Genomic DNA, 15,035 nt, shown 5'->3' on the forward strand with positions numbered 1-15,035 from the left:
CTGATGTTATGCTGTTTAATCAAATGGTGATGTTTTTGTCGCAAGGTACAGCTACATGTTTGAAAGTGTTACCATTTCTGAGAAATACACACAGAATGAAAAAGTGTATCGAATACTTTGGAAACTCACGATTTATCCCTAGGAGTCAAGAAGAAAGGGAAATTATGACTGAGTGCGTTGGAATTTGTCGACGAAATGTTAGACTATATTTCGTTGCCTTGTTATTTACGGTAACCGTGTGGAATTTTTATCCTTTAGTACAAAAAAGTGGGAGATTGTCGGTTGATATGTGGCTACCGTGCGACTTAACGCAACCTTTAGTTTATTATTTGATGTATTTTTATAGTGCTGGAGGTATAAAGAAAACCCTGTTTCCAACACTCTTTATTTTTATACTTGCAGTGTGTTATTATATGGGGTTGGTTAGCGAAATGATGGAGCCATTGATCGGAGGACTTGCCTACCACGCTACTTGTCAGTTGAAAATTCTAAAGCTAAATCTGCGAAATCTTACTCTCAAATTTGACAACGTGTGTGAGGAAATAGAACGATGCGTTATCCATCACGATGATATCTTACGGTGAGTAAAATATATCATTTTTAATTAATTTAGTAAGTGGATAAGTTTTAGTTTTATCAAAGAGTTTGAAAATTGTTTCTCTTTTTGTATATTTTGTCAGCTCGGAGCCAGCATTTTCGATTTTTGTCTTTGCTGCATTGGAATGATAACGGTTTGTTAAATGTACACTGTTTGTTTAAAGTAATGATTTGTTAATCAGGCAGGGACAAGTTTGTACACTTATGTGTACCTAACGTGTTATCTGGTAGTGTTTTTCCAAGTCTTGTTTTATTGTCACTATGGGACACTTCTGTTTGAAGAAGTAAAGTATGTGGACGATATTTTTCTAAATAAATTAGTGTTTTTTTTCAGAATGAAAGTTTAATAAATGACATGTACATGAGTTTTTGGTACAAGTGTGACCTTAAAGTACAAACTAGTTTTTTAATTATTATGGAACGGTCAAAAAAGCCGGTGATTTTAACGGCGGGAAAAATCATTGATCTGACGTATAACACTTTTACTTCAGTGAGTAAATTTTCGACTTTTTCATTTTAAAAGTCGTTTTGTTTGTAGATTTTGAAGACGAGTTATTCGCTGATTGCTGTTGTGAATAATTTTTAATAAAATTAGTTAATCTTAATTGAGACAGTTATTTTCTAGTCATCATTTACCCTGAATTATTTGATAAATTCCAAAGGGTATACAATAAAAATTATGTTTTGAAAATAACGAAAAAAAAACTAATAACCAAAAATTTGAAAATTTGAACTTGAAAACTCGAAAAATTGAAGAAATAAAAGCTTGGATGTTTGAAAAATCTGAAAATTGAAGAAAGTTTTTGATATTTTAATTTTTCGATTGTTCAGTCATGGTTTTAGCTTCTTAATTTATTATCAATTTTTCTATTTTTCAAGTTTTGATTTTCCATTTTTCCGTTTCTTCAATATTTACCTAAATTTTGAAATTTTTTTATTTTTAAATTTTCAATTTTTCGATTCTTGAATTTTTTGGTTGTTCTTGTCTGTTTTAATATATCCCCTATTTTGATCACTGGATTTTGAAATTTTTAAGCTGAAATCTTACGAAATCGAAAAATTAAAAATGTTTTTTAAATTTGCAAATCTTTTTTTTGCTTTTTGCTTTCAATTTTATATTTTGAATTTTTCGATTTAGTTTCTCTTTTTTTCAATGGTACAATTTAGCAATTTTTTTATTTTTCAACTACAATTTTGTCATTTTTCGATTTTTCAAATTTGTGAATTTTCAGTTTTTCGAATTTCGACTTTCGATATTTTTCCGTTTCTAGAATATGTAGATTTTTCTAGTTTTGGATTTCCAATTTTTCGATTATTTGATTTTTGAATTTTTAAATTTTTCTAGTCGATGTTTTATTTTCTCAAACTACTAAAGAAACGAAAATCCAGAAACCAAAAATCGAAAAAAGCATTGAAAAATTCAAAATTTGAAAACTCCGAGCCATTGAAGTTGAAAATTGGAATAATTGGAAATCGAACAATTAAAGAAATCAGAATCTGAGAAATCGAAAATTTAAAAATCTTAAAGTTAAGTTCTTAAGTTAATCTTAAAAAATTATAATCAAAAATTTGAAAAATTGAACCTGAAAACACCAAAAATTGAAGAAATAAAAACTTGGAAGTTTGAAAAATCTGAAAATTAAAGAAAGAAAAAATTCAAAAATAAAGAAACAAAAGTTGATAAAAACTTTGAGAATGCAAATTGAAACAAAAACTGAAAAATCAACGTTAAAAAGTCAAAAAGTTCTAAGCTGAAATCTCAAAAACAATTTTTCAGTTTAATTTTTCTGTTCAGTTTGACAATTTAGCAATGTTTTTATTTTTAAATTTTACAATTTTTTTAATTTTGAATTTTTCGATTGTTCTTGTCTATATTTTAGTATATTCCCTATTTTGGTCACTGAATTTTGAAATTTTTCGTTATTCAAATTTTGCAGCTCGAGTTTTATCAAGATTGAAAAATCAAAAATTTTTAAGCTGAAATCTTCAAAATTTACGAATCGAAAAATTGAAAATGTTCCTCGAATTTTTAAATGTGCAAATCTTTTTTTTGCTTTTTGCTTTCAATTTTATATTTTGAATTTTTCGATTTAATTTCTTTCTCTTTCAATGTTACAATTTAGCAATTTTTTTATTTTTCAGCTTTACAATTTTGTCATTTTTCGATTTTAAGGTTTTTCAATTTTCGATTCTTTAATTTTTAGATGTTTCAAATTTGTGAAGTTTCAGTTTTTCGATTTTCGACTTTTGATTTTTTTCCGTTTCTTGAATATATAGATTTTTCTAGTTTTGGATTTTCAATTTTTCGATTATTTGACTTTAGAATTTTTCAATTTCTCTAGTCGATTTTTTATTTTCTCGATTTTAATTAATGGATGTTTACATTTTTCGTTTTTTCAATTTGTCAACTTGCATTTTTTGATTTTTTAATTATAAAAGTCGATAAAACTATTGAAGAAACGAAAAATTAAAAAATCCAGAAACCAAAAATCGAAAAAAGCATTGAAAAGTCAAAATTTGAAAAATCTGAGCCTTTGAAATTGTTAATTAGAATAATTGGTAATCGAACAATTAAAGAAATCAGAATTTGAGAAATCGAAAAATTAAAAATCTTAAAGTTAAAGTAACGAAAAAAAAATTAATAATCAAAAATTTGAAAATTTGAACTTGAAAAAATAAAGAAACAAAAGTTGGTAAAGCAGAAACTTTGAGAATGCAAATTGAAACAAAAAACTGAAAAATCAAAGTTGAAAAGTCAAAAATTTCTAAGCTGAAATCTCAAAAACAATTTTTTCTGCGCAATTTGACAATTTAGCAATTTTTTTATTTTTCAATTTTACAATTTTTTCAATTACAATTTCTCAGTTTTTGATGTTATAATTTTTCGATTGTTCAGTTATGGTTTTTAGCTTCCCGATTTATTATCAATTTTTCTATTTTCAGGTTCTGATTTTCCATTTTCACGTTTCTTCAATATTTAGATTTTCAAATTTTCAATTTTTTGATTTTTGAATTTTTCGATTGTTCTTGTCTCTATTGTAGTATATTCACTATTTTGGTCACTGGATTTTGAAATTTTTCGGTTTTCAAATTTTGGAGCTTGAGTTTTATCAAGATTGGAAAATAAAAAATTTCTAAGCTGAAATCTTCAAAATTTACGAAGCGAAAAATTGAAAAGGTTCCTCGAATTTTTAAATTTGCAATTCTTTTTTTTTGCTTTTTGCTTTCAATTTTTTGTTTTGAATTTTTCGATTTAATTTCCCTTTTTTTCAATGGCACAATTTAGCAATTTTTTTATTTTTCAGCTTTACAATTTTGTCATTTTTGGATTTTTAGGTTTTGCAGTTTTCGATTCTTTAATTTTTCAATTTTTCAAATTTGTGAATCTTCAGTTTTTCGATTTTCGACTTTTCATTTTTTTTTTTCGTTTCTTGAATATGTAGATTTTTCTTGTTTTGGATTTTTGTCAACTTGGATTTTGTGATTTTTTAATTTTAAAAGTCGATAAAACTATTGAAGAAACCAAAAATCGAAAAAAGCATTGAAAATTCAAAATTTGAAAAATCTGAGCCATTGAAGTTGAAAATTAGAATAATTGGAAATCGAGCAGTTAAAGAAATCAGAATCTGAGAAATCGAAAAAATATAAATCTTAAAGTTGAAGTAACGAAAAAAAAAATTAATAATCAAAAATTTGAGAATTTGAACTTGAAAAAATAAAGAAACAAAAGTTGATAAAGCAGAAACTTTGAGAAAGCAAATGGAAACAAAAAACTGAAAAATCAAAGTTGAAAAGTCAAAAAGTTCTAAGCTGAAGTCTCAAAAACAATTTTTCAGTTTAATTTTTCTGCTCAATTTGACAATTTAGCAATTTTTTTATTTTTCAATTTTACAATTTTTTCAGTTACAATCTCTCAGTTTTTGATGTTTTAATTTTTCGATTGTTCATTTATGGTTTTTAGCTTCTCGATTTATTATCAATTTTTCTATTTTCAAGTTCTGATTTTCCATGTTTCCGTTTCTTCAATATTTACATTTTTCAATGTTTTCATTTTTAAATTTTCAATTTTTTCATTTTTGAATTTTTCGATTGTTCTTGGCTATATTTTAGTATATTCCCTATTTTGGTCACTGAATTTTGAAATTTTTCCTTTTTGAAATTTTGGAGCTTGAGTTTTATGAAAATTGGAAAATCAAAAATTTCTAAGCTGAAATCTTCAAAATTTACGAATCGAAAAACTGAAAATGTTCCTCAAATTTTTAAATTTGCAAATCTTTTTTTTTGCTTTTTGCTTTCAATTTTATATTTTGAATTTTTCGATTTAATTTCTCTTTTTTTCAATGGTACAATTTAGCAATTTTTTTTTTAACTTTACAATTTTGTCATTTTTCGATTTTAAGGTTTTTCGATTTTCGCTTCTTTAATTTTTCGATTTTTCAAATTTGTGAATTTTCAGTTTTTCGATTTTCGACTTTTGATATTTTCCGTTTCTTGAATATGTAGATTTTTATAGTTTTGGATTTTCAATTTTTCGATTATTTGACTTTTGCATTTTTCAATTTTTCTAGTCGATATTTTATTTTCTCGGTTTTAATTAATGGATGTTTACATTTTTCGTTTTTTCAATTTGTCAACTTGGATTTTTTGATTTTTTAATTTTAAAAGTCGATAAAACTATCGAAGAAACGAAAAATTAAAAATCCAGAAACCCAAAATCGAAAAAAGCATTGAAAAATTCAAAATTTGAAAAATCTGAGCCATTGAAGTTGAAAATTATAATTATTGGAAATCGAACAATTAAGAAATCAGAATCTGAGAAATCGAAAAATTAAAAATCTTAAAGTTAAAGTAACGAAAAAAAAAATTAATAATCAAAAATTTGAAAATTTGAACTTGAAAAACTAAAGAAACAAAAGTTGATAAAGCAGAAACTTTGAGAATGCAAATTGAAACAAAAAACTGAAAAATCAAAGTTGAAAAGTCAAAAATTTCTAAGCTGAAATCTCAAAAACAATTTTTTCTGCGCAATTTGACAATTTAGCAATTTTTTTATTTTTCAATTTTACAATTTTTTTAAATTACAATTTCTCAATTTTTGATGTTATAATTTTTCGATTGTTCAGTTATGGTTTTTAGTTTCTCGATTTATTATCAATTTTTCTATTTTTCAAGTTTAGATTTTCCATTTTTCCGTTTCTTCTATATTTAGATTTTTCAATTTTTTTAGTTCTAAATTTTCAATTTTTTTAATTTTTCGATTGTTCTTGTCTATATTTTTTTGTATATTCCCTATTTTGGTGACTGGATTTTGAAGTTTTTCGTTTTTCAAATTATGCAGCTTGAAATTTATCAAGATTGAAAAATCAGAAATTTCGAAGCTGAAATCTTCAAAATTTACGAATCGAAACATTAAAAATGTTCCTCGTATTTTTAAATTTGCAAATCTTTTTTTTGCTTTTTGCTTTCAATTTTATATTTTCAATTTTTCGATTTAATTTCTCTCGTTTTCAATGTTACAATTTAGCAATTTTTTTATTTTTCAGCTTTACAATTTTGTCATTTTTCGATTTTAAGGTTTTCAATTTTCGATTCTTTAATTTTTCGATTTTTCAAATTTGTGAATTTTCAGTTTTTCGACCGTTCCTTGAATATGTGGATTTTTCTAGTTTTGGATTTTCAATTTTTCCATTATTTGACTTTTGAATATTTCAATTTTTCTAGTCGAAATTTTATTTTTTCGATTTTAATTAATGGACGTTAATATTTTTCGTTTTTTCAATTTGTCAACTTGGATGTTTTGATTTTTTTATTTTAAAAGTCAATAAAACTGTTGAAGAAATGCAAAATTAAAAAATCCAGAAACCAAAACTCGAAAAAAACATTGAAAAAGTTAAAATTTGAAACATCTGAGCCACTGAAGTGGAAACTTAGAATAATTGGAAATCGAACAATTAAAGAAATCAGAATCTGATAAATCGAAAAATCAAGAATCTTAAAGTTAAAATAACGAAAAAAAAATTAACAATAAAAAATTTGAAATTTTGATCTTGAAAAATCTGAAAATTGAAGAAAGAAAAAAATCCAAAAATAAAGAAACAAAAGTTGATAAAGCAAAAACTTTGAGAATGCAAATTGAAACAAAAAACTGAAAAATTAAAGTTGAAAAGTCAAAAAGTTCTAAGCTGAGATCTCAAAAACAATTTTTCTGTTCAATTAGACAATTTAGCAATTTTTTATTTTTCAATTTCACAATATTTTCAATTCCAATTTCTCAGTTTTTGATGTTTTAATTTTTCCATTGTTCAGTTATGATTTTTAGCTTCCCGATTTATAATTTCCCGATTTTTTAAATTTGCGAATTATCAGTTTTTCTATTTTTCAAATTTTGATTTCCCATGTTTCCGTTTCTTCAATATCTAGATTTTCCAATTTTTTAATTTTTAATTTGGCAATTTATCGATTTTTTAAATTTTTGATTGTTCTATATTTTACTATGTTCCCGATTTTAGTCACTGGATTTTGAAACTTTTCGTTTTTCCAATTTTGTAACTTGAGTTTTATCAATATTGAAAAATTAAAAATGTTCCTCCTAGTTTTAAATTTGCAAATTTGTTTTTGCTTTTCGCTTTCAATTTTATATTTTGTAATTTTTCGTTTTTAAGATTTTTTTGTTTTTAGTATTTTAATTTTTAGTTACTCAACTTATAATTTTTCGATTTTTCAATTTTCGATTCTTCAATTCTTCGATTTTTCAAATTTGAAAATTTGAATTTTCAGTTTCTCGATTTTTTGACTTTTGAATTTTTCTATTTTTCTATCCGATATTTTATTATTTTCTCGATTTAAATTACTGGATTTTTTAAAGTTTTCGTTTTTCCAATTTTGGAACAGAGTTGTTTGATTTTTTGATTTTTCTTTTATTTAGTTTTACGATTTTTTAATTTTTCTGTTTTTCAGTTTCTCGATTTTTAGACACGAAAAACTAAAGTGTCTAAAGACTAATAAGTCGAAAAATTGTATAATCTAAATTAAAAAAGAATGTAAATTGAAAACTGAAAAATTGCAAATCAAAAAAGTATTTAGTCGGAAAAACACGAAATAAAAATCGGAAAATTTAAAAATTCATTTCCAAAAATTTAAAAAATAAAATCATTTTAAATTCACAAGTCGAAAAATTGGAATAAAAACACCGAAGAAACGAAAACTTGAAAAATCGAAAAATGAATAAATCGAGAAACTCAAAAATCGAAAAATTCAAAAGCTGAAAAACCGAAAAATTGAAGAAATGAAAAATTGAATAAAAAATCAAAAATTAGAAATTTGAAAAGTCGAAAAATACAAATCGAAACTAAAAACTGGAAGACCGAAACTTTAAAGAATTAAAAATGAAATTGTTCCTGTCGATATTTTATTATTCTCTCGATTTTAATTTCTGGATTCTGAGTTTTTTATTTTCCAAATTTTTCAACTTAAGTTCTTTGATTTTTAATTTCCCTTTTATCCAATTTTACGGTTTTGTAATTTTTCAAATTTTAATTTCCCAATTTTAAAAAACGGAAGCTAAAACGTCTAATGACCGAAAAAATGCGAAATAAAAATCGAAAAAAATTGAGAAATAGAAAAATGGAAAAACTGTGAAATTAAAAACTCGAAAAATTGCAAAATTGTAAAAATGAAGGAACGAAAGGTATAATATCGAAAAATTGGAAAATTTATTTAGAAAAAAAATTAAACTCGAAAGTCTAAAAACTGCGATAACAAAAACTCGATAAACTTGAAAAATCGAAAAATTAAAATATCAGGAATCTCAGAAACCGAAGTCTACAAAAACTGCAAACCTGGAAATTCAATAAACAAAAAACGGGAAATTGTAAATTTCAGAGCAGAAAATTTACAAAAATAAAAAACAGAAGACGGTAATGATGATATTCGGTTGCCTACTTAGTCCCCGAAAATATATTTTTTATTATACACCCATATTTTAGTATATTCCCTATTTTGGTGACTGGATTTTGAAGTGTTTCGTTTTTCAAATTTTGCAGCTTGAAATTTATCAAGATTGAAAAATCAGAAATTTCGAAGCTGAAATCTTCAAAATTTACGAATCGAAACATTAAAAATGTTCCTCGTATTTTTAAATTTGCAATCTTTTTTTTGCTTTTTGCTTTCAATTTTATATTTTCAATTTTTCGATTTAATTTCTCTCGTTTTCAATGTTACAATTTAGCAATTTTTTTATTTTTCAGCTTTACAATTTTGTCATTTTTCGATTTTAAGGTTTTTCAATTTTCCATTCTTTAATTTTTCGATTTTTCAAATTTGTGAATTTTCAGTTTCTCGATTTTCGGGTTTTGATTTTTGTTCCGTTTCTGGAATATGTGGATTTTTCTATTTTTGGATTTTCAATTTTTCGATTATTTGACTTTTGAATTTTTCAATTTTTCTAGTCGATATTTTATTTTCTCGATTTTAATTAATGGATGTTTACATTTATGGTTTTTTCAAAATGTCAACTTGGATTTTGTGATTTTTTAATTTTAAAAGTCGATAAAACTATTGAAGAAACCAAAAATCGAAAAAAGCATTGAAAATTCAAAATTTGAAAAATCTGAGCCATTGAAGTTGAAAATTAGAATAATTGGAAATCGAGCAGTTAAAGAAATCAGAATCGGAGAAATCGAAAAAATATAAATCTTAAAGTTGAAGTAACGAAAAAAAAATTAATAATCAAAAATTTGAAAATTTGAACTTGAAAAAATAAAGAAACAAAAGTTGATAAAGCAGAAACTTTGAGAAAGCAAATGGAAACAAAAAACTGAAAAATCAAAGTTGAAAAGTCAAAAAATTCTAAGCTGAAGTCTCAAAAACAATTTTTCAGTTTAATTTTTCTGCTCAATTTGACAATTTAGCAATTTTTTTATTTTTCAATTTTACAATTTTTTCAGTTACAGTCTCTCAGTTTTTGATGTTTTAATTTTTCGATTGTTCATTTATGGTTTTTAGCTTCTCGATTTATTATCAATTTTTCTATTTTCAAGTTCTGATTTTCCATGTTTCCGTTTCTTCAATTTTTATATTTTTCAATTTTTTCATTTTTAAATTTTCAATTTTTTCATTTTTGAATTTTTCGATTGTTCTTGGCTATATTTTAGTATATTCCCTATTTTGGTCACTGAATTTTGAAATTTTTCCTTTTTGAAATTTTGGAGCTTGAGTTTTATGAAAATTGGAAAATCAAAAATTTCTAAGCTGAAGTCTTCAAAATTTACGAATCGAAAAACTGAAAATGTTCCTCAAATTTGTAAATTTGCAAATCTTTTTTTTTTGCTTTTTGCTTTCAATTTTATATTTTGAATTTTTCGATTTAATTTCTCTTTTTTTCAATGGTACAATTTAGCAATTTTTTTTAACTCTACAATTTTGTCATTTTTCGATTTTAAGGTTTTTCGATTTTCGCTTCTTTAATTTTTCGATTTTTCTAATTTGTGAATTTTCAGTTTTTCGATTTTCGACTTTTGATATTTTCCGTTTCTTGAATATGTAGATATTTATAGTTTTGGATTTTCAATTTTTCGATTATTTGACTTTTGCATTTTTCAATTTTTCTAGTCGATATTTAATTTTCTCGGTTTTAATTAATGGATGTTTACATTTTTCGTTTTTTCAATTTGTCAACTTGGATTTTTTGATTTTTAAATTTTAAAAGTCGATAAAACTATCGAAGAAACGAAAAATTAAAAATCCAAAAACCCAAAATCGAAAAAAGCATTGAAAAATTCAAAATTTGAAAAATCTGAGCCATTGAAGTTGAAAATTAGAACAATTGGAAATCGAACAATTAAAGAAATCAGAATCTGAGAAATCGAAAAATTAATAATCTTAAAATTAAAGTAACGAAAAATTTGAAAATTTCAACTTCAAAACTCGAAAAATTGATGAAATAAAAGCTTGGAAGATTGAAAAATCTGAAAATTGAAGAAAGAAAAAATTCAAAAATAAAGAAACAAAAGTTGATAAAACAAAAACTTTGAGAATGCAAATTGAAACAAAAAACTGAAAAATCAAAGTTGAAAAGTCAAAAAGTTCTAAGCTGAAATTTCAAAAACAAAATTTCAGTTTAATTTTTCTGCTCAATTTGACAATTTAGCAATTTTTTATTTTTCGATTTTACAATTTTTTCAATTACAATTTCTCAGTTTTTGATATTTTAATTTTTCGATTGTTCAGTTATGGGTTTTAGCTTCTCGATTTATTATCAATTTTTCTATTTTTCAAGTTTTGAATTTCCAATTTTTCCGTTTCTTCAATATTTAGATTTTTCAATTTATTATGTTCTTGTCGATATTTTAGTATATTCCCTGTTTTGGTCACTGGATTTTGAAATTTTTCGTTTTTCCAATTTGGAACCAAGTTATTTGAATTTTTGATTTTCCTTTTATTCAATTTTACGATTTTTTAATTTTTTCATTTTTCAGTTTCTCAATTTTTAGAAACGAAAAACTAAAATGTCTAAAGATTAATAAGTCGAAAAGTTGGAAAAATCATTTCCAAAAAATTTAAAAGTAAAATCATTTTAAATTCACAAGTCGAAAAATTGGGATAAAAACACTGAAGAAACGTAAACTTGAAAAATCGAAAAATGAAAAAATCGAGAAACTCAAAAATCGGAAAACTGAAAAAGTGAAAAATTAAATAAAAAATCAAAAATTGCAAATTTGAAAAGCCGGTAAAAATTTGAAATTTAAAACTCGAAAAATACAAATCGAAACCAAAAACAATAAGACCGAAAATTTAACGAATTTATAAATAAGATTATTCCTGTCGATATTTTATTATTTTCTCGATTTTAATTACTGAATTCTGAGTTTTTTATTTTTCCAAATTTTTCAACATAAGTTCTTTGATTTTTAATTTCCCTTTTATTCAATTTTACGGTTTTGTAATTTTTCAAATTTTTAGTTTCCCGATTTTAGAAAAAGGAAAACTAAAACGTCTAAAAATTGTAAGTTGAACTGAGAAAATTGCAAATCAAAAAATCATTAGTTCGAAAAACTGTGAAATTAAAAAATCGAAAAATTGCAAAATTGTAAAAATGAAGAAGCGAAAAGTATAATATCGAAAAATTGGAAATTTTATTTAGAAAAAAAATTAAACTCGAAAGTCCAAAACCTGCGATAACAAAAACTCCATAAACTCGAAAAATCGAAAAATTAAAATATCATTAATCTCAAAAACCGAAATTTAAATAGCAATATACAAAAACTGCAAACCTGGAAATTAAAGAAACAAAGAACGGGAAATTGTAAATTTCAGAGTAGAAAATTTACAAAAATAAAAAACAGAAGACGGTAATGATGAAATTCGTTTGCCTACTTAGTCCCCGAAAATATATTTTTTATTGTACACCCGTCACTATTCTATTCCTGTCATACAAAGTCCGGATTAGACAATAAATTACGGGAAAGAAAGATGGATGGTATTATTATTGTTCACAGCTACGAGTACGTACATGTGCTGGATAATAAAGACTTATGCTTGAATCACTTGGATTTTTTGTCAGGAACGCCCTAAAAAAATTGTTTTAAAATTTTAAAAGCTTGCCTTGATACAAAGGAGTTCAATCGAGCATTTAATAAATAAATAATATCAGACGGTATAGAAAAAAGTCCCGACACACCAATTACATTTCGCATGTCTTCTCATTTAGATCCGATCGAATCGGCAGGAAATTTAACCCTTTAATATAATATTTTTATAATGGGATATTATTTAATCCCATGATTAAAGGGCGTGCCGATAAAGAACGAACGTTGCTCAATATAAAACGGAATCCCACATTTCATACACGAATGCCATGGCAAACATCACCACGGACAGTTTCAGTATAGTCATACTAGTATTAAAACGTGTTGGTCTATACTACGAAATAAATCAATCTAAATTGGTAAAAATCTGGAGTTTTCTTCTTTATTTTTCATCAGTGTCCGTTTCTGTACTCGTCGCCACCAACCTTTTCAACGACAAAAACATGGACACGATGCAGTTCAACCAAATGGTCCTATTTCTAGCAGGAAGCGTCCCTGGTGCCATTTTTTGTAAAACCGAAAAAAATGAAAGCATGCATCGAATTTTTCGACAACGAATTTTTCATCCCAAAGAATAAAGAAGAAAAGAGAATCACAAAAAAGTGCATCCGTGTCTGTCAAAGAAACGTCAAAATTTACGCTGTGGTGATAATATTTGCGGTCATTTGCTGGATGACGTTACCATTTTTTGAAATTGAGCACAGACTTCCGTTGAATGTCTGGCTGCCGTATGACGTCACATCAGGATCAGCTACTTTCTACGCGACGTATTTTTATCTAGTGGCAGGTTAGTGCAAGTTCAATTTTTGATCATTTTCCAGATTATCGTTACAGTGTGTTTTTATTTCGGGTTGGTTTGTGAGATGATGGAACCTTTGATCGGAGGTCTGGTCTATCAAGCCACGTCTCAGCTGAAAATTCTCAAATATAATCTACGACATCTGAGCGATCACTCAGTTGGTAGTTTTGAAAGTGTCTCCAAAACACTGATACGCTGCGTCGTGCATCATAACAAGATTTTGAAGTAAGTTGGTCAAGGTGTTAAAGTGATTTTAACGCACGATTTTAGTTTTCTTGTGGAGTATGAGGATTGTTTTTCTTGGTGTGTGTTTTGTCAGATTGCTGGAACCACGTTCGCGCTTTGTTTTTGTTGCGTTGGCGTTGGACTAAGTCTGGTTAGTGTGGATTTTTCCGTGTGTCTTATACCCTACTAGTGATAAATTTTAGGTGTCTTCTTTTAGTATGAACTTTGTTATGTACGTCATTTCTTACTGTGTTAATGCGTTCCAGTTGTTGTTTTATTGCCACTATGGAAGTCTGCTTTACGATGAGGTAGTTACAATTTTTTTAAAATGGTGATTTTTGTTTGTTCTACGTTGTAGAATAATGAATTGATGAGTGCCATCTACATGGGACCGTGGTACAATTATGACGTCAGAGTGAGAAAATTTTTGTTAATTATAATGGAGCGTTCTAAAATACCACTGGTTTTAACAGCAGGGAAAGTAATCAATCTAACTTATGCAACGTTTACCTCAGTAAGTTTTTTTTTGTAACTTCACAACGTTAGTTTATTTTTTATTTTAGGTGTTAAAAACGAGTTACTCTTTAATTGCTGTGCTAAACAGACACAACTAAGCAAAATTTGACTCATAAATTTATCCAAAAATATTTCGATTCAGAATTGGCTTGGAGTAGGTCGTTCATTTCTTATACGCTTAGGTCTTTAATTTTGTTATTGCTTTCAAAATATGCTTTGAGTTTTGTAGACAAAAATTGTTGACCCAATGTTTCTGCTTAGCTAAGAGCATCACAAAATAAACTATGAAAAAGTACAGTAAGAGTGTATATTAGGGTGATTCAAAAAAAAAAAAATAATTTTTTTTTTCGTGCAAAGAGGTTCAAAAGTTTCTTTTCAACGTAAAAAAATACCAGTTAAAATTTGAGCTCTTAATATTAATATTAAGACCGTCCGCATCGCGTTTTTCTATTTCCCATAAGAATAACATGGGAAAATTTTTGTTTGCACCTTCTGATTTTTATTGCTAGCCCGTCGTGTGTCGTGAAAAAAATTCAATCACATATTTTTATAGAGAATTGAACGCTCTACAAAAAGTGTCTCCTATGATTGTGCGAGAAACCTGATAGTTGAAGAGTTATTTTAGGCTAAAGTTAAATTTATCCAAATTTTGACGTTTTTGATGCATTACAATAAATTTGATGGTCTTATTGGAATAAATCACCACAAAAATTTATACACATTTTAAATTTAGTTTTTTAAACAGTAATTGTTTATAATTTTATGCTATAATAAGGCCAGTAAAACTCTTTCCGAACATTTTCAGCATCAGTGGGTTAAAAAATCATAGTCAGGTTTCTCGCAAAATCATAGGAGACACTTTTTGTAGAGCGTTCAATTCTCTATAAAAATATGTGATTGAATTTTTTTCACGACACACGACGGGCTAGCAATAAAAATCAGAAGGTGCAAACAAAAATTTTCCCATGTTATTCTTATGGGAAATAGAAAAACGCGATGCGGACGGTCTGAATATTAATATTAAGAGCTCAACTTTTAACTGGTATTTTTTTACGTTGAAAAGAAACTTTTGAACCTCTTTGACACGAAAAAAAAAAAATTTTTTTTTTTTGAATCACCCTAGTGTATATGTATTTCTATAAATAACTTGAGTTTTGAACCAGATTACGAGAAAGCACAAATTTAAACCAAAGTCAACAATTGTTTTCGGAGAACTTTGAGAAACGATGGTTAGTTTTGCATAAAGAGAACTTTTTCTTCTTTATGCTACGAGATATGACAAAAATAACTACGAATTCTTGATCCTGAGAAAA

The 15,035-nt window shown here is 26.0% G+C and overlaps 1 protein-coding gene across 1 annotated transcript; it reads left to right on the plus strand.

The window, feature by feature from the left end:
* The first annotated feature begins 12,854 nt into the window (after positions 1–12,854).
* On the plus strand, positions 12,855–13,820 carry LOC135129755 (odorant receptor 85c-like). The gene is made up of 6 exons (XM_064057003.1): positions 12,855–12,969; positions 13,017–13,206; positions 13,252–13,357; positions 13,410–13,514; positions 13,565–13,720; positions 13,770–13,820. Exons 1-6 carry the CDS (start codon positions 12,855–12,857, stop codon positions 13,818–13,820), a joined length of 723 nt encoding a protein of 240 aa, XP_063913073.1.
* The last annotated feature ends 1,215 nt before the right edge of the window (positions 13,821–15,035 follow it).

The sequence above is a fragment of the Zophobas morio genome, unplaced genomic scaffold, assembly GCF_036711695.1.
Source record: "Zophobas morio isolate AGI-343-1 ecotype UQ-CSIRO unplaced genomic scaffold, CSIRO_AGI_Zmor_V1 ptg000016l, whole genome shotgun sequence".
Classification (NCBI taxonomy): domain Eukaryota; kingdom Metazoa; phylum Arthropoda; class Insecta; order Coleoptera; family Tenebrionidae; genus Zophobas; species Zophobas morio.

Excerpts from the sequence above, each read along its gene's own strand:
- LOC135129755 (XM_064057003.1), top strand. The coding sequence starts at position 12,855 with ATGACGTTACCATTTTTTGAAATTGAGCACAGACTTCCGTTGAATGTC. Across the intron at positions 12,970-13,016 it reads GTATTTTTATCTAGTGGCAG|TGTGTTTTTATTTCGGGTTG; the intron begins GTTAGTGCAAGT and ends TTATCGTTACAG. Across the intron at positions 13,721-13,769 it reads CTTATGCAACGTTTACCTCA|GTGTTAAAAACGAGTTACTC; the intron begins GTAAGTTTTTTT and ends TTTTTATTTTAG.